General features: G+C 38.9%; 1 protein-coding gene across 3 annotated transcripts in view; it reads right to left on the reverse strand.

Annotated features, from left to right (window-relative positions):
- acap3b (ArfGAP with coiled-coil, ankyrin repeat and PH domains 3b) overlaps positions 1-19,730 on the reverse strand; it is a 66,822-nt gene extending 47,092 nt beyond the window's left edge. For 2 of the 3 annotated variants that reach the window (XM_053653647.1, XM_053653646.1), the window contains exon 1: positions 19,309-19,730. In XM_053653647.1, coding sequence (XP_053509622.1) covers positions 19,309-19,355 — 47 coding nt within the window. In that variant the 5' untranslated portion in view covers positions 19,356-19,730. The remainder of the gene's footprint in view (positions 1-19,308) is intronic. The other variant, XM_053653648.1, reaches the window with a different exon arrangement.
- Between the last annotated feature and the right edge of the window lie 256 nt (positions 19,731-19,986).

Genomic DNA, 19,986 nt, shown 5'->3' on the forward strand with positions numbered 1-19,986 from the left:
TTCGACTCCGGCATGAAGATGAAGAATGAGAAACAAAAATTGGCACGAGATCAGTATGGTGAGTAGCTTTCATCATGGCGGAGTTCGGTGTCATCCATCAGCTATGACTCATCTGTCAGTGAATTTACAGTGAGTATGGGATGAATGGAGACATGCTGATGAGTTCTCACATTTTTCCACCTTTCCTAAATCCTACATTGGGTGGGTATGGGGGTTTGGGGGTGGAAGAAGCATAAAGGAAGTGAGACTTGCCAAACATCCCCACTGTCCTGAACAAAATCCATCCTCCTATCCTTGTTCCTATACCTAATCATCCATGAGAACCTTCAGGGCTGTAAGCAATATTTCTCTCCACCTCCCGCTGTAGTGGAAAGAAACTGAGCGAGTGAACGAGTGAAACAGGATGAGAACGTAACAAGGCCCAAAAACGATTCACAGAATGGCTCCCTCATGAGCAGCATATTTACTTGGGGGATAGTTGGGAGAAAAACCTGACTGAAGTACTCAGACGCTGGTCTTGGTGAGACCTAATCTGGCTTGTTTCCGCTCCAGACTTTTCCCTAGTAAACTGGAAGGGGGGGTGGGGGTGGAATAGCACCTTTTCCCATAGTCAGATTAAGACTCAAGCCAAGAACAAAGTCTACTGACCGCATGATTTATAGTACATAATGACAAACCTCTACACTTGTATCAAATTAATAAAAAAAAAAATCCAACCTGTCTATTTTGGCTATGCTATTCCCTATTCCTAAATATAGTCTTGTGCAACCCAGACACACGAAACATCTACTTGTTCACTGCATCAATGGTTTATTCACACTTTAGAGAGTTTTGGTTAAATCCTAACGCAAGATGACAACCCCCTTATTTTGCAAATCTTGATAATTCCACAATTTTGGGTTCAACTTTGGCCATGACTGGTTTGGGCAGTCCTATGTTGCAACTGCTTTCTCGTCACATGATATCCTGTGTATAGCTGTCATCTGGCTGTCTTGTAATCATCCTGACAAGACGCATTCCTTTCCTTTCTGAAATACAGCATTAGTGCTAACACAGTGAGGTATGCAGCTGAAATCCTGACCATGGTTTCCTTACATAAGTGACCCTAGAAACATTGAGCAGTTTTAAAACATCCAGAAATATTTGTGCAGACTTATTTGTGGTTTCTGCCAGATATGAAGTAAAAGTATCCAATGAATAGGACAGATTAGCTTGTCACACTGGGATTAAACATCTTATTCCTGAGAATGTATTTTGCTGTGGCAGACAAAAATATCATTGGTTATGAGTTGAGATCGGTGACATGCCCCCCAAGTAATTAAGTGCTATTGTGACCAAAGACAGTCGACAGTCGAAATTTTTAATTAAAATCTGCTATGATGCTCATCTGAATAGCCACCAATAGGAGATTACTACATGCAAAACTACCATGCATGCTAATGGACAGAAAAAAAAATGCTTATTACCTCAAGTTCACTCTGATGAATGGGCCTTCCATTTGGTCCCTTCTTACCAAACCACAAACGGCTCCAAAATAATTTTCTCCACATTTCAAAATGTTTTCTCTAGGCAGAACTTTCTACTTAACAATATACTAAAACCTTGTCTCTGTTTATGCTAGCTTGTTTTATGCAGAACGTAGTCATTTTCTTTCAGTTAGATATTTATCATATAATCTGACAGTGTGAAAACGTTATCACACATTCTGTTATAGATTTATTGGGATCAAGTCATACAGTGTGATCAGTAATAATCTTAAAAGAACACTGAAATCGCACAACGTAAAAAAACAGCTTTACTAAGATAATGCAATGGCCAGATGTGTGCTTGATTGAATCGCACATCAGTCTCTTTTTTGTTTGAGTGTCCCTACCCCTTTCAAATTAAACACTTGAGAGTCCGGATGCTCTCCAGACAAGCGTATTTTACAAGACGACCACTGAGCCAGAATTTCCCATGGGTTATACAAGACATTGGACCTTCCCCAACTCCACACTGATGGCCAACAGACACAGCAAAAAAAAAAGAGACCTGAGCAAACTCTTTAGCCCTGGAGCCCACGTAAATATGATGACAGCCAACAATTTGCATTAGCCACCCAATTTGTATTTATGACATTTGAATGATCCAAGCTGATTCAGGATCTGCTGAGAAAGTGAATACGCATGAACCCAGGCGGTCACGACTGGGATTCATTTATATGTTTTATCCTCTACTGCTAATGGAATCTGTCAAGGGCTCAGGGAGGCTTTTTAATCCAATTCTGGTGTTGCCTCTGGCAGTGGTTAGTCCTTTAAATACAACAAGGCATCTGGAGAAAAATGAGGATGTTGTATATGTTGTAGAAGTAAAACAGTCAATCAAAACCATAATTCTGCACCATGTACACAACATATAAAGGTTGCTGCTTATATAGGAAAGTGTGTGCTGAGTTCTTGGTAATATTTTGCAAACCACTATACTGCAGTTTTCAATGTGCCGATTAACTCATCCACCACTAACCAGTAATTATCATTGAATTATTATTGAAATTGCACAAAAATGTACAAGTTGTCATCATCATGGCCCACACATGTAGCACTTTCACTCTGAATACACATTCTGTGGTTTCTACTCCATATGAGAGCAAAAACATCTCAATGCATGAGAGAGAGAGGGAGAGAGAGAGAGAGAGAGAAAGAGAGAACTCCAGTTTAAGTAGAAAGTCCTAGACATCGTCACCTCAAATCAGTAAAAATTAAATACTAATGTGGATTAGATCAATTCAGCCACTTGCCCAAAACAAAAAGGGGATCTCTTTTATCAATCTTTTAGTAAAGTTGTGCATACTTGTTTAGTTGTGTAGGTGTAGGCCAAACTGCACTAAAAATTCCTGCCAGATTTCCAAAAGGTTTCCCCAACGCTGATTTTTTTCATGCTCACGTACATATGTTGACATTCACAAATCAGTCATAAATTACCAAGCTTGTTCACGCACAGATAATTTGCTTTTAGTGAAACCCACAAAAGTCCATAAAAGGAAACGCTCACAGAGAGCTGAAAACGAGAAAACTGAAAGAACCTCCCCTTAGTGTGGCATTTGCTAAATCTTTCTCCTTTTATACAGACGCCATTTGTCCAAGTGGAATAGCTAGTCTGATTTGTCTTAATAGGGATTTGTTTTGGATTGCTTTCTTTTCAAGTCATTAATATGAAATCAGTTTTGAAGAATTTTACTTTAATTTACTTTAAATAAACGAGCGATTTAAACCTGAAAACGTAATCCGTATATAAAAACTCCAATATTAGTATCGCTTTATAGAATCGGCAATTATATGGCTTGAAGCTGATCAAGCTTTCGTTGGATACAAACTTTTTCCCCCCCAAACTAACTGAATTTTCATGAAATTTCCTCATATGTAAGTCGCTTTGGATAAAAGCATCTGGTAAATGAATAAATGTAAATGTAAATGAATGTGTAGATGCGCCTGCGAGCAATTTCCGAACACATTCATTCATATTCGGTTTGATAAATGAGGCCCATTGATGGAGAACGAAAAAAAGAGAACGAGAGAGACAAAGGCCCGCTTATAACTGTACAGGTAAACCATCATCACTGCGAACATTCCTACTCTCCAACCAAGCATCATACATCATTGTCTGTACTGTTATGAACCCATTACCACGACTAAGAAGAATGTCATGAGAAATGCTCACACCAGGCCTTTGTGAGAAAGAAACTGAGAGAGAAAAGACTGGAGCCCTACTGCTACTCTTAAAAATGTCTAATCTTCTACAAAATGCAACACAAACTCAGAGCTCACTGTCAAACAAAACCAGGCACATACATAAGCAACTGCTGGAGAAAAGGGAGTACTGGCCATCATAAGAGAACTCTATAGAGTTCAGGATTTCTGGATCTGTGGCTAATTGTCTTGGTGGGGGTTGTTGTGCTTGGCAGAAGGAGCTGGAGCAAACAGATAAGCCTAGTTATGTAGCTCCAGTAAAGGGATGAAAAAACATAGCCAGACATGAAAACAGAAGGAGAAACTGCCGGGTTACTTTCCAGGTTCTCTCAAAACAGTCCACACATAACGAGAACAGAACCCTGGGAGTCGACTTCTTGAGTCAATCCTCATTGTCCTCCATCAACAGTGCGATCTAGAACGTCTAATTGAGTCATCGTTTGGAGTGGATAGTAATCACACCCAACTTGTTTTTGGCCGATTCCAAAAGTCATACGTCTTGCGATGACACACCAAGGGTGACGGCACAAATGGGTGCCACATTTGTTCGACGCCTTAAAGTGATAACAAAACCGAATCTCTTTTGAATGCAGCTATTGTTCATCAGATTACGCTGCTTTTATGCCAGGTCCCAATCGTGCAACGTGTGCTCAGAGGAACAACTCTTAGAGACCCTGCGTAGCTATGTTTCTGAGCGATTACTCAAATGCAAATTTATCATACTACTGGAAGCCAAATGTTAAAAAAACATGCAGATGTTCTCATGGAAGGACCATGTAGCTGGGGAAATATGTGAACCACTTTTTTTTTTTAAAAAGAGGAAATGAAGGGTCAGAATGTTTACAGCTGTATGTAAGCTGTATAGACGAAGTCGTGGATATGACTGCACATGGGGAAGGTCAGGAAGGCCACCAATCCATAAAGCACGAAACCAGAATTAAAATGGACCAAGCCTCCAGACCATCACTGTCTTTGGGCTCCACTTTGGAAATGTCAGCCCAATAAAATCACTGAAGTCTTGGAAGGAAATAAAAGAGATGGTGGAGAAAATAAACATAACGAGCTCTGTTGTTATCCAGACCTCAGGGGGTGCTTTAAGACATGATTGGACATGGAAAGAGTAAAAAGAGTAAGACGCGGGGGGGGGATTCACATAAGTCATATAAAGATTTCGAGAGGTTCTTCTGGGCAGGTTTACACAAACACACAGGGTGGTCTGCCTTATACTATGCAATCTTTAAAAGACATGAGTTAACCCTTATATGACCATGTTTGTGTGTTACAAGTATGTTGGGTTATAAGTATTACCAGACGATGCATCATTACCATCTAGGGGCTGTATTCTAGTCCAAAATTCATGTCAATATTTACACAAGGAAAGTTGCTCGTATTCAGAGTTGGGTTATGCAGGTTCTCAAGTTGATTTTTTTGGCTGTGTCATTCAGATGCAATTCTGGCATCCAAATTTGCCAGATTTTTCCTGAGTAGAACCATCGAAACCACTGCCTTTAAAGAACTTGCCTTTAACCCTGAAAAAAATCAGGGATAGAAAACGCAGACTGACAAAGGAAATAAGATTTTTTTTGTTTGCTGTCAGATGTAATACAAATGTAATATATAAGCAGGAGATAATTAAAAAATGAAAAATAAAACGACTACTATATATATATATATATATATATATATAAGAAGATGGCAAGCACTGAAATAAACATCTAGCCTAATCTAGTCTAGAATATTGCCGATATATTCTGCATGAATAGTCCTAGTTGTAATGATCACATTAATCACTGCAAATTTGGTTTAATTTAACAATATGGCTTCCCTCCTCATTATTCGGCAGCTTATAAAACAGCACTTGATCTAGCATGTCCTATTATTTTGCGTTTTATTTTTTTATATTGTGTTCCAAGGCATGAGATACTGAATCACGGTTTTGAAATCGTAAGGTGTCTGTAGGATGTAGATTTTATCACGCGTTTCATTCACTATTTTGAGTTGTTGAATTTATAAAATAATGCCAAATTTTTGTGGAATCAATGCATTCTCCTATAAAGAGAATGCACTGGCGGTTTGAAAGGTAAGCTAACCGAGCATTCATCTACAACGCATACGGCTCACTTTAAGCTCATAATTTAATCCATAAACCATTCAGACCTTAAGATAAGCAATGTCTCCAAATAAGATCAGATAAATAAAAATAAGATCCTCCGTGCGAAAATAACTTTCTGTTGAATTTAAATAATAATGTCATTTTTACGTATTTAATATTGGGCTCAAAATGCATTCCGTAGATTTTGGTGAGTGTACATACAGCCCAAAACATAAATACTACCATGACATAAAGTATTGCGGTTACAAACTGTTAATTCTGAATACAGCCCTAGAGCATTAGGACCATGTGGGTGTAGGACGGCTAGAGCTACATACGTGGCAGCTTTCCAAGCTACAGTCAGAATCAGTTTTATATGATAGCACCGTGGCATATCCACCACTTCTTGACATCTGGTGAACTTTGATGATCCCCAGATTAAAACTGCACCCACTGCCACTCTAGTTCACAGTATACACTCAGAATGTGAATCCTTAGTCAGCAACTATGCAGTTCAAGACTAGTGCCTGCCAAGCTGCTGCTCTGGCTCTGATCTAATATTTCTCCTTTCTCCCAGTGGTCAAGCTGTGCAGATCACCATCATCCAGGTCTGGATCTGAAGCGAAGCAAACCAAACTGAATGTGCTGTATATTGAGCATGCACTTCCTTCCCACCATGAGCCCATCCAGTAAGAAAAAAAAATGACAATACTTCAGCTGTTTGGATTTTCCAACACCGGCTCCCACTGGGCCATGCTTTGGAGATGACTTGAGGAAAACTGATGGTCCTCCAGGCTGTGAAACATGTGCTTCTGAGAGGAAAGGGGATGTTATTTTATCTTCTGGGTCTCATGAAATCCTTCATTGTTGGGTTTTTATTACACAGCAGCTCTGAGATCTAAACCATTCAGTGTGTTGGTTGTAAATGTGTAAAATGTATTGTTTCAGTCACGCTAACATACAGACAAGAAAGCTAGCACAGACTTTATTTTCATCAATTGTCTTGATGATCATAAGCATTAACTCACAATTCAATCATATATAAATCCACCTTGACTGAGTTTATTGGACTGGATGAGTTCCAGGCTCTGAAGCACATCCATGCACATTTTTCCTCCAGCATTCTTACTCAAATAACTGAACTGACAACTGAACTACATTGCCCAAAATGCAAGCATCCACTACTACTACTATTCTTTTCTATTCATAAATTACATTGTTTTCCTAAAATTAACAATTGCCTTGCTTGAACTTTTTTTTTCTTTTATTACAATAGCTAATCAATCGTGGCAAAACAAATTTATGAATACTATAAATAGAGCCAAGCACCCCCCATTGGGCCTTGGTGGGAAAAGCATTGCTGAGAACCGCTGCTGTTATTAATGGCAGTATTTTAGCTCTAGGGTAATAAAAAGACACTCCGGAAGGTGGGAGTAGGACACGCACACATGTACATTCACATCTGGGTCACGACAAAAAATCTGAACTGACCAATTAAACTCAACGTACACAAAAAGTTCAAAATGACATATATTCAAAATAGATTAGATGGTGGAATGTCTGAATGGCAAGTCAACTAACTGGCCTAAAGAAACCCCTGACTAGCCGTGTGTAACTGTAATGGCTTCGCCTGATGTGCTTGCCTATTAATCAAATAAAGTAGGTTTATTCCTTAATACCACAACCTTGTTGAATTCTCGATTCTGATTGGTCCGAAGGTGTTGATTAATTAATTAAGCAGCAACTCAGACAATACTTCTGCCTGAAATGTTTATATTAATTAGCTAATTCTAATAAATTGTTTCTATTAACAACAGGGACTTGTATGGCAGATGCTCCATATAAACTGTGTATATAAATTGTGTAATTGTTGAGATATTGAGGTTTTCTCTGAGGAGACATTTAAAAACATTTTTGAAAGGAGTCTCCAGTGTTATGGGTTTTCCATCAAATTGGGCTATTTTAAAAATACTCAACAGCCACAAAGATCTTGCTGAATTAAATCTAAAGAATGCCGTCAAACAAAGGAAAAGTGTAGATGCAGACAGTGTTGTTACGTCCATGTAGGTGTGCCTGTGTATTTCTCTCTAGCGCTCCTTGTCATTTTCTTAGGTTCAACCTGTCTGAGCTCCTGTTGGTTCGGGAAGCTGTCAATCTTTATCAAACGGTGTGACATCAACTCCTCCGCCAGCCTTTAAAAGCACGCCAGAATGAACGCAAAGCAGTCAACTTGGCTTCTCTGTCTCTCTGCTCCGTGTTGCTCTTTTGCATCGCCCTTATCGTTAGTATTGTTTGCTCTGTGACGGTTTTAACCCGATCACTTTTACTGTGCCATCTCGTTTTGGATATTGTTTTGCTACTTTTCCCCTTTGTTTTCTTTCTGGTTTTTGATGGCGTTTTCTCTGTCCAAGAGGAAGGTCACGTGACTTACATAGTGCAACACTTAGGAAACTCGATGTATAGACACCCCTGGTAAGAAAGTGAATGCCACCCTTTGTACGTTTTGTATTCGTTAGCTAGAGTAAGTACTTTGATTTATAGAACCATTTCTATTGTAAGATATATTGCAATGATTGGTAGAGGTGGAGGGGGATCATGGAGTGGACAATGACCTTGCTTCCCATGCAAAGGCTGATAGACAGAAGAGCAACGTGTCTCCCTTTTACAGGGCCCAATTTTTTGGACTAGTTTCAGGTCTTTTCTGTGGTTATTGAGATGCAGTTCGGCTGGAAACTTTGTTGAAACCTGGCAACTCTGGTTAATGACATTAGGTCTTACCGCTTCGCACACTGTAAGAATGGCGATGGTGACTGGAAAGACACCTGCTGTACCAAACACAGTTAAATAAAGGTTCGAGTACAGCAATCGCTCAAAATGAGCCGCTAGACCATATGCTGGATGATTGTAAAAACAGGTGGATGACAGCAAAAACTAGATTAGCAGGTAGATTTGAAACAAATCTTGCTATTCAAACTAATCAATTGGTGAATTGGCTGTTGGATGGCTAATCGATGTTGGGTGGCTAGCTGATCATTTTGACCCATTCCTAATGACCCCTAATGGAATGAGAAAAGGAGAGAGAACAAAAGAGCGAGCACCTCCGTCAATACCATTACACTATTCTCTGACACATACTTACTGAACATTCTGAAATTAAGACAAAGCAATGCTTTGTCTTTGAATGGATCTCACAACACAATCAGTGCTGAGCATTATTCATCCATATTGATTCATCAAGAAGACTTTGTTAAAGGATAAATACAGATAATTAAGCTGTCAAAACACACAAAGATTCTGACCCTTATAATAAATCTTTCATGTGCTATATGTACAGTAGAACCGGTCCGGTTTTGGCAGGACATTTTAAAGGCATAAACAAATCAATGACCACATAAAGGCATTATAGTAGACGATTGGAGGAAATATTTCAGGATTTCTGCAGAAGCCTCTTTGGGCTGCAGTTTGTGAGCTTTTCACATTAGTAAGTAAAACATCACTAAGCTGGATGTTTCAGATGTGCGCCACATGTTGCCTATTTAGCCTTCCTCATATTTCACTGATACATTTGTGGCCAACAAGCAACAACAAAGGAAACATTGCTGAGGTCTGCATGCAATATGGCTGCACTCTAAACAGCAACACATTTCCCTGATGCAGCGCTGCCAGAACGCCTGAGACCGGCAGTGAGAACAGCTTGACAAGCAAACCCAGTCATTTTGGGTTTTGGGAACTGTAAATGTTCTCTCTACCATGCTGCCAGTCTCTCTAACCATCTTCCCTAAGGCTTCTTGGTCATGCTAAAAATGTGCAAATGTGACGTAAGTGACCGTTCCAACTTTCTGTAAAGCCTGGGGGTTTTCAGAGGGATTTCAGACAAAATTCCTTCATAGGAACTTTGGATCTTTGGGCTGGCTTGTGATTTACAAAGAAATAGCGATTAAAGTAAACTCATAGGGAATTTGTAGACAGCAAGCATGAGCAAACAGCTCCAGATGTTAAATGGACACTGCTCTGGGTTTGGAGTCATATACTATATGTACTATACACATGCACATATTTCAGACTGAAACTTCAAATCGAGAAGCTGATGACCAAGAGTAAAACCTCTCAGAGGTCAAAAATGCAACGGAGCATTTATCAAGAGTACTAATTGTACATGACATGGACGCCCACACAGGAGGTCATGCATTAGCTGTAAACAGCCTAGACAAAACAATGCTGTTATCAAAACAGACATCTTGAACAGCTGATTATACCTGAGCTTGCCAAATTTTGTTCAACTCCACCAACCGGCCATTCAAGATCTTTCGTCCATGAGCAGATGCTCATTTGAATTTCCGAACATGTCATAATTGTTTGAATAAAATGCAGTCTACCATTACAAAAGGCTTTTAGCAGACTGCTTTGTGTTTACTAATGAAACATGTCAAAGCAACGTGAGCGAAGAACACACGCTTTTCTCTTTTTCTGTTTTTATTCAATGACCAAATGCAGTGTGCGCAAAGATGAATCATGAATCCAGCATCCTCTCATAAGATGATTCCTCTTAGAAAAATAAGACCAAGTCCTTCATAACTATAATTGACAAAGCTTCGATTTTGAACAGCATCTCCATAGGCATTATTTTTCTCAAAGGATATTAAAACCCATCGATATGAGACCTCTGAACTTAGAAATGACCTCATCTCGGATTATCATAACACATTATCCCCAGAGAGCTGCGAGATTGAATTGGTTTTCAGGAAGCACACTGAGCATAAAACAGGCTGTCAAGCTGGTCCTCCCTGTTTGCTGAAAAACATGTGCTAACACAAGATATTGCATTTTCAATTGTTGTCAGATCCAGGTATTAAAATCTAATATCTATCAGTAGCTCAACAATGGCATTATATCACAAGGTCTCATCAATGGCATGATAACAATGATATGGGTGAACACACACACACTTAAATGCAGATAGGCAGCCGCATTTGTGAGTCCTAGTTTATTTAATTTGTCTGTAATGCCTGAATGAGTTCAAACAGCATTTCCTCTGAACACCAAACATGCTAAATAGAAAACTCGTACCTCTTTCACTGAAACCAGAATCACTAAACTTACATTTCTGTCATCTGTCATTTTGCACAATTTGTTCGTTGACTGAACTACTTTTAGTTTCGGTTTTTAGTTTTTAGTTACTTTTACTTTTAGAACTACCTTGTTCACGGATGTGTTAGAGAAGTGTGCTGAAAAATCTCGACCGAACTGAAGATCTAGAGGTGTTTCACTCTGTGTGATCCACTTACATGACTGTCACTGATAGGCTGCATGAATCTATAGATTGGGCTAGAATGAAATCAGACACAGCCTCGCTCCTTCATACCATTTTGTGTATTTTTTCTACAGGAGCATTGGTGGTGCTGTTGCGCTTGGTGCCACCAAAATCCAATCCACCGTGATCCACCTTAAGACATTTGTTAATAGGAAGAAATCTGGAAGGCAAAATGAAAACCCTATACTGCTTTTTGTTTTGTTTTGACAGATGGAGTTAGACGTGCTTGCACACCAGCCACCCCTATCCATAATGAATTACAGCAAATTCCAAGGCAGGAACGGAAGGCGTTAATAACAGCATACTTTATTTAACAATGAGCCTTTTAATATGAAGATATGGTCATATGATAAAGAATGGATGAGCTCATCATTCAACATATTCCTGTAGTATGACTCACCTGACAAGCAGTTACAGTGTAATATATATATATATATATATATATATATATATATATATATATATATATATATATATACACACACACACACAAAAGCACAGTCTTCTGGTGTTGTGTGGGAGAGGAGACAAAGACGTCCTACCCTCATACAATCCACACTTTTAGTCTGGAGATATGTAGGGATTACCATGTTATAACAGCCTGAAGCTTAAAGACGCTGACATCATGAGCCTACTATTCTGATTTCTCTGTGTTTTCTTAAGGGTCTACATGAAATACACAGAGCTGGTATTGTTTATGTAAAGCTGTGAGATTTGTGCGATGTAGCCTGTTGCAATGAGTGGCTCCAGGCCAGGCGTCAAGTCTCGCTGGATATTTGTGCTTCCTGAACTGTTTTCCAGTCCGTATACGTTACGTCCACATTACACAAGAACGTGAATGAATGCTGAACTTGTACAATGTCAGCTAAAATGCTGGGTTCCTGCATCCCTTAACAATCTCTGCCTTACAAAAACCAGGGATCTCATTAAAACGAAGTGTGTAGAATATTTCCCATGAAAGGTCCTTCATGAAAAGTACTTTCATGGAAGGAAGACAAAAAAAAAAATCCCCAAAATATTAAACCAAAACTTCAGACAAAATGTTAAAGTGTATTATTCAGTAACTATTATGAATTATTAAGTAATTACATTGAAATTAGTGACAAAAGGTATGTAAATCATGCGCATGTGAGTCCATGTCCAATGACTCCTACACCTAGAGAACGCCCCTAACTCTCCTTATAAAGTGTGACACAAGCAATATTAGGGGCTAATTAACTTATAAAGCCATTGCAATTTCTCCAAATGGATACTTATGAATATAATCTTAATGTGCATGGGCAGGCATTTACAGGCACGAAATCTTCCAGATTTCTGTCCATATATAATTAATTTAGTACTTAAACTAGTAACTCATTAAAAAAATTAGCTTTATTAGTGAGTAGTGACATTAGACCAACAAGCTGAAAGTCACATTGCACAGATAGATAATATTCATTTTGTAGATAACTGTTTTCCCAATGCAGTAAGACTGATTTATCTTTATATATATATATATATATATATATATATATATATATATATATGTATATATATATATATATATACATTATGCATTTCTTCAGCTGCGCAACTGTACAGGGCCTTCGTCACCTTATTTTGCGCTTCAAAAATCCACACATTCTCAATCAGAGACAGGTCAGGACTGCAGGAAGGACATGCTAGAACCCGCACCCTCTGCTTACGCAACCATGCGCTTGTAATCCGGGGAGAATGTGGTTTGGTGTTGTCCTGCTCTAGATGGCGGCATATGTTGCTCAAAAATGTGTACATATCTTTCTGCATTAATGGTGCCCTCACAGATGTGTATGTTACCCATGCCATGGGCACTGACACAACCCCATACCATGACAGACGCTGGCTTTTGGACCTGACGCTGATAACAGTGCATTCAGAAGTGGTTTTCGGCCTTGCCCTTTACACACAGAGATTTGACCAGATTCCTTCAATCTTTTAATTATATCGTGCACTGTAGAAGGTAAAATGCCCAAAATCCTACCGATTTGACTTTGGGGAATGTTGTTCCAAAGTGTTGGATTATTCTCTGACGCATCTCTTGACAGATTGCCGAGTCTCGACCCATCCTTGCTCTTGAAGCACTAGGCCTTTTTTGGAGTGTCCTTATATACTATGATTAGACAATTGCCTCACCTGTTTCACATGACCTTCTTATTTCAGCTTGTCACATCACTATTAGTCCTAAATTGCCCCTGTCCCAACCTTTTTGGAACATGTTGCATGCATCGATTTCAAAATAAACATTTACCTTCAAAAAACTATGCAGTTGATTAAGTAAAACATCAAATGCCTTGTCTTTATATGTTTTTTGTTTAAATACACTCCTCTTTGGTTAATATATATATATATATATATATATATATATATATATATATATATATATATATATATATGTGTGTGTGTGTGTGTGTGTGTGTGTGTGTGTGTGTGTGTGTGTGTGTATATGAGTTATAGGGAATTTAATACTCAGTGCAAGGCAGTAGAAACTTTTATCCTTGTTTTTAGTGTGTCACTTTTCATTTCTGCTGTGTACTTCAGTTTGGTTTCATCAGTCGTGTTGGAATTAAATGCAAAAAAAAAATCTTTTCAGTTTGGGTATGTATAAAAATATCTTCATGTCAGTCTCGGTTTTCATAAATTCCAACGTAAGATCAAATCAATGGAATTTAAAATCAAATCTGACCATTTTATAAATAAAGTCAGAGTTTTCCCATAAAGCATCAGTCAACCAGGCAGCCTGAGTTAGATACTGAAGTCTAGGGAAGGAATGATGTTAATATGAGTGACTGTGAGTGAACATTAACTGACCTTTAGTGAATTAACACCCATAACTGGAGCACTAAAAAGCTAAACACTACTATTCCATCATCCCGATGTCATCAGCCTCGAGAGATTATACGCTGAGTGACACACTTCTTGTGATGGTTTGAAGTTCTCAAATGGTGTGAGCATGAAAGGGGATTCCCTGACGTTCACAGCATGCGCTGGAAGCCATGATCACGTGTTTACAGAGAAGAGAACATATATTTTAACATGAAAGTCTTGGGTGATGACTGGGTGATATTCTGCTGAGAAGTAAAAAATGAACCTCATGGCACAACGTTTCTCTAGCAGATATTACAACAATCCAGTCCAGAGCTATCACTTGTGTGCTTGAGCTTTATGTTGAATCTTATTGTGCTAATGAGGTTGTAGAAATCCATGCTTAATGAATACATACACACATGGACAAGCTTTCACACATAGTGGAGGCAGGCATCCACCTCCGACCCATGAAGCCTGTTGCCATGGCTGCCGGCGATGACAAATCTACTGTCGTAGGTAAAAACCTTGTTCTGTCTCATTCAGGCTTTTCATTGGAAGCTGGATGATTTGTTCCAAAAAAGATCTAGATACAACAGACGGCTGATGAACTGAACTTCCTCTGAATTAAAATATGACCATATGTACAAACAGCCTTCTCAGGACTCATTTCCAGAAGGAAGACATTGATGGATCTTTAAGGCAATGATCATCAGGAATACAAAGTCAAAGTCACAGTTAATCAATTCACAGTGACAACATATGTATTATATCATGTTCTCTGGTCCAGCCAAGACTCATCTTATATACTGTATACATGCACAGTACTACACACTATAAATACTAGTATACATACATACTATACACTATACATTCCTCTTGTGCTTTCTAGAGTGCTGTTTAAGCAAGGACATCCATTAGAAACACATGTTACATTCCAGGGTCATGACCCTGTATCTGACTGTTTCTCTGCACTGAAGCTGACTGGGAATATGTAAAGTGTAAAGTAATTTCCTGTAACCAGGGCAACCAAACAGAAAGTATACAGCCAACAGGGCTGGTTAGTGAAAGCCTTGAGTGAAAACGTACGAATGACAAGAAACACTCTCACCTTGCATGGACTAGAGAAGCCTGTTTGATCGGGTGTGCTTGCTATGACTTCATCAGTCCTCTCTGAGGAAATCTTGCCTCTATTCGACACAGGCAGTACAAATTCAGGTGATGAATATCAGCTTTAGTTGGCATTGTGAAGTGTAAAAGTCGCATTAAGGAGAACAGGCTCGGGTTGCGACTCTGTGAAGGCAGTAAAACACTGGCTTGGCTGCTTTTGTTGGAGAAGAGGTTGCTGAAGGTCGTGGGGTTGAAGACTGAATAGAGGTGATTTATGAGAGAAACGTGTGTGTTTGGTGTGTGTGTGTGTGTGTGTGTGTATGTAATTGCTCAAGTGAGAGAAATGGAAGAGAAATGGAGCCTAATGAAAAGGTCATGCGGCAGTCTAGCGTTGCCATACACTGTAGTTCATTTACATAACTGAAGAAAGGCAACACGACAAAAGCACTACTGTATTCATGAATCATTAAGAAGGTTGTGTGAAGGATAGAGCAATTGGAATAAAGATATACGAATGCTAAAAAACATCAAATTTAAAACACTGCCATAACATAAAACCACCCCTAACACAACCACTTGCTATCTGATTGGTCTAAAAACAAAACAAAACCAATTAGCCTTGCCATCCAGACCAACCCAAGCTCAGTGGCTATTAGAGTGCAGTAACATAATAAATCAATCAAACTCCCTTTGCTTGATATTCGGTGTATAACCGTCACATTTTCCTCTGCCACCATTTTCCCTCCTTTGATACAGGCTATACAGGATACTTACAGGCTCAGACATGCAGGTAGAACTTTATACACCTCAAGCAGTTCAGGTGACAAGAAGTGATAGGGAAAAAAAATCTTCCTGAGCCACCTTCTCCGTCTCATTGTGCAATCGTAGAGCATTACGACATCCTGTCTGTTATGTTCCCACAGAAAATCTTGAACAGTATTGCTCAAACTATTTGCGTGAATCGTTTTACCATCATGGTCCGAATCTTGTGTTTTGTCCAGCTGTAATACATTATAATCCATCCTACTCTCTGCACATAGTCTAATATTGTCATTCTCATGAACTTACATGTCATGTGTGTAACAGTTATGAAAAGAGAGGAAGGAGAAAAGTAAATATCCCTCTCGTGATGCTTCCTCCTAGTGAGCGATAGCAGACACGTCGATAAAGCTGCCAAGAGTGAATACCTGGAGCTGGATCGCATTGTGAAGTAGCATAGAAAGAAAGTGTCCATTTGTGTGTGGTCTTTTATGCAGAAATGGAGGCGAAGGAACACCAAGGAAAGAGCTTTTCCATTAAAGACATAAACTTGTAAGTTCACGTCAGTAAAAAAGCCAAGGCATGTAATCTGTGGCGTCACTGACGTGATTGTAATTCATCTTAATGGTGACTCTGTGGCAATGTCTTTTGCTCATTATGTGACCAAACTGGAGTCACCCATCTCTGGATTGTGCTGTTTATGCATTAGATGAACAGAATGTTCTGGAGCTCAGCCCAGAATGAGCACCTTCTCATGGAGAGTCCCATGTACATGACCACCCCCCCCACCCCCCCTCGCCTGGCCTTCAAACAGCTGTAGGGGGGAAGGTCACACTTCCGGACATCACTCACTACCCCGAGAGATAGATGCACACAGCACCGAAGTCCCAATGTGCTTCAGGCACAGGAAATAAATTGTACTTACATCACTGCTAGAGAAGGGAATCAGAAACAAAACCAGCATTAGATTGACTTACAGTTGAGATCATAAGTTTGCCTTCTGCAAAATGTTAATTATTTTTTTAAAATAAGAGGGATCATAAAATTGCATTTTGTTTTTATTTAGTCCTGCCCTGAATAAGCTATTTCACATAACAGATGTTTACATATAGTCCACAAGACACAATAATAACTGAATTTACACAAATGAACCAGTTCAACAGTTTACACACGCTCGATTATTAATCCTGTGTGTTGTTACCTGGATGTTCAACAACTGTGTTTATGTTTTGTGATAGTTGATCATGAGTCCCTTGTTTGTCATGAGCAGTTAAACTGCCCACTGCTCTTCAGAAATATCCTGCACATTCTTTACTTTTCCAGCATATTCTGCATAATTAACCCCTTTCCAACAGTGACAATATGATGTTGAGATCCATCTTTTCACACTGAGGACGACTGAGGGACTCGTACACAACTATTACAAAAGGTCCAAACATTCACTGATGCTCAAGAAGGCAACACGATATATTAAGAACCAGGGGGGTGTAAACTTTTGAACTGGATGACCGGTGTAAATTGTTATTATTTTGTTTAAAAAGCTTTTTTCTTTTTTTCATTTAGTACTGCCCTTCAGAAGCTACATACATATGATATTTCCATGTTTCCCAGAAGACAGTATAGTAACAATTTACACCGGTCGTCCTGTTCAAAAGTTTACACCCCCTGCCTCTTAATGTATCGTGTGTTGCCTTCTTGAGTATCATTGAATGTTTGCACCTTTTGTAATAGTTGTGTACGAGTCCCTCAGTTGTTCTAAATGCGAAAAGATGAATCTCAAAATCATATAGCCGCTGTTGGAAAGGTGTTATGATCTCTCTTTTAAAAGAAAAATCATTAACATTTTGCAGATTCTGCAAGGCGTATGTAAATATATGACCTCAACTGTATCTCTATGACCTATACATAGGCTATAAGGGGGAAAAAATAAAAAAGCAAAGAAAATTGTAGTCTGTGTGGCCTTTGTTTATGGCATGTTGGAAAAACTGCAACAAAAAGATTGATATTTTGGGAGCTGTACATCAATATCTCAGTCTTTACATTTATATTCATGGGAAATGATTTCCTTTTCAATCAGGGCACCTGAACCGATCTAGAATCACCTTCCACTGATAAGGACGTTATAAGTAATGTGCTTGCTGTTCAACTAAACTACAATTAGCAGTGAAAGTATCATTATCGCTGTGTGTTCTCATAATCAAAGCACATCATCTGCGAAAGACATGATTACGGTTAGTATGTGAACCTATGCATTACAGACATCAGTAAAATACATCAGCTTTACACTGCCTTTAAGTGGACGTCCTGATTGCCAGCACTTTCTGAACGCCTCTATCATATCCTACATTCAATCCAATGTAACTGTCATGTTATAACACTGTATTAAAGAGGAAACTTATTCTCTTATTCTCACATTGATGTGTAGTTTCTGATCTTTTTCAAGCAGACCACACCCCCTTAGAAGAATTCAAAAAGGCAAGCCACACCCCCTGGATGCGCTCTTACAAGAAACGTCACATATCTGACAATTAGGTGGTTTTTTTTTAGTACTACCTGAACTTCTTGTTCTACTTATTTATATAAATGACTTTCTAGTTTAGTCTGCTATGCGGGGAAACGTTTATATTAGTGAATTTATTAAACAGGCAGCATCAGTGAGTGCTTATACACAGTATTCTCAGAGAAACAAGGTCAAATGATTATTAAAGGACATACAGTTGAAACCAATACATTAGTGAAGATGACAAAATAAATAAATTTAAAAAAAAATCACATTAATTGGTCTGTATTTTAAGCCAGAAAACAACAGAAACCCTCATAGAATTTGTTATGGTTTTAATGGTTATAATTGGAATTGGATGGAAACTCTAATGGTCCCTCTGGGTCTCTACTGGTAATTTGTTGCCTTCTACTGGTGGCATGTCATGTCTATAAGATACCCTTAAGGACCAATAATGGTAATGGTAATGGTTTTAATGGTTACAATGGGAATTGTATTGGTTTTAATGGAAACTCTAATGGTCCCTGTGGGTCTCTACTGGTAATTTGTTGCCTTCTATTGGTGGCATGTTATGTCTATCAGATACCTTTAAGGACAAATAATGGTAATGGTTTTAATGGTTACAATGGGAATTGTATTGGTTTTAATGGAAACTCTAATGGTCCCTGTGGGTCTCTACTGGTAATTTTTTGCCTTCTATTGGTGGCACGTTATGTCTATCAGGTACCCTTAAGGACCAATAATGGTAATGGTTTTAATGGTTAGCTGGTGGTTTGTAATGGTATTTGTAGAGGAAACCATTAGAATTACTGTGATGGTTTGTATTGTTTTGTGTTTTTCAGCAGGCTTGGCTGTGATGTCCAGTCTAAATAAGAGAAATGTTTATAAATAAGCCGATTCTAAACCACAGCAAATATTCAGTGTCCAACAGGCTTTGAGCTGCAGAGGTTTAGTTTAGTTTAGTGACTCTGAGTCTGACTCTGTCTCTTACCTGAACCGCGGAGAGTCTTTAATGCACTCCTCAAAATCCACCGTCATGTTGGCTTTTTAATCCGGCTTCAGTCAGAAATGTAAAAAACACATCGCACACGCTGTTGTCCTTCACACAGATCCTGTAAAATGGTGAGCCCCGAGCCTCTGTAGCCCTGTGAATCACTGACACTGACACTGACACACACACTCACACACACACACAAACTGCTGCTCTGAATCGATACGGTTCAATTTGTATCACGAGCCGCCGCTGGGCTGAGCTAAGGCACCGTCACCAAAGTGCTCTCACAAATCAAAACGAATACAAGTTTCTCAAATCAGTGATGGGAAGTCCGGATCATTTTACTGACTCGGATCTTTGAATCTCGTTCAGCAAAATGAACGGATCTTTTTTTTCAAGTCATTTCATTCATTTCAGCAGAATATAATTAAAATGTTACATGTTAAATTCCCCAACGCATCTAGTACTTACACAAACGGTGATCACATTTGGAATAAAAAATAAACTATAGGCTAATAAAGTCAAGGCCAAATTATGAGAAACAGAAATGATTCATTAATAGTTTAGCATTAGGTCTTCAGGCTATGCAGTCTGTTAGTTCACCTCACCTCTCGATCTTGTCTTCTGCATATATCTTACATGCAGGCTATGAATAATGTTCACACCTGACGTCAT

This window comes from Ictalurus furcatus, chromosome 21 (genome assembly GCF_023375685.1).
Source record: "Ictalurus furcatus strain D&B chromosome 21, Billie_1.0, whole genome shotgun sequence".
Classification (NCBI taxonomy): Eukaryota; Metazoa; Chordata; class Actinopteri; order Siluriformes; family Ictaluridae; genus Ictalurus; species Ictalurus furcatus.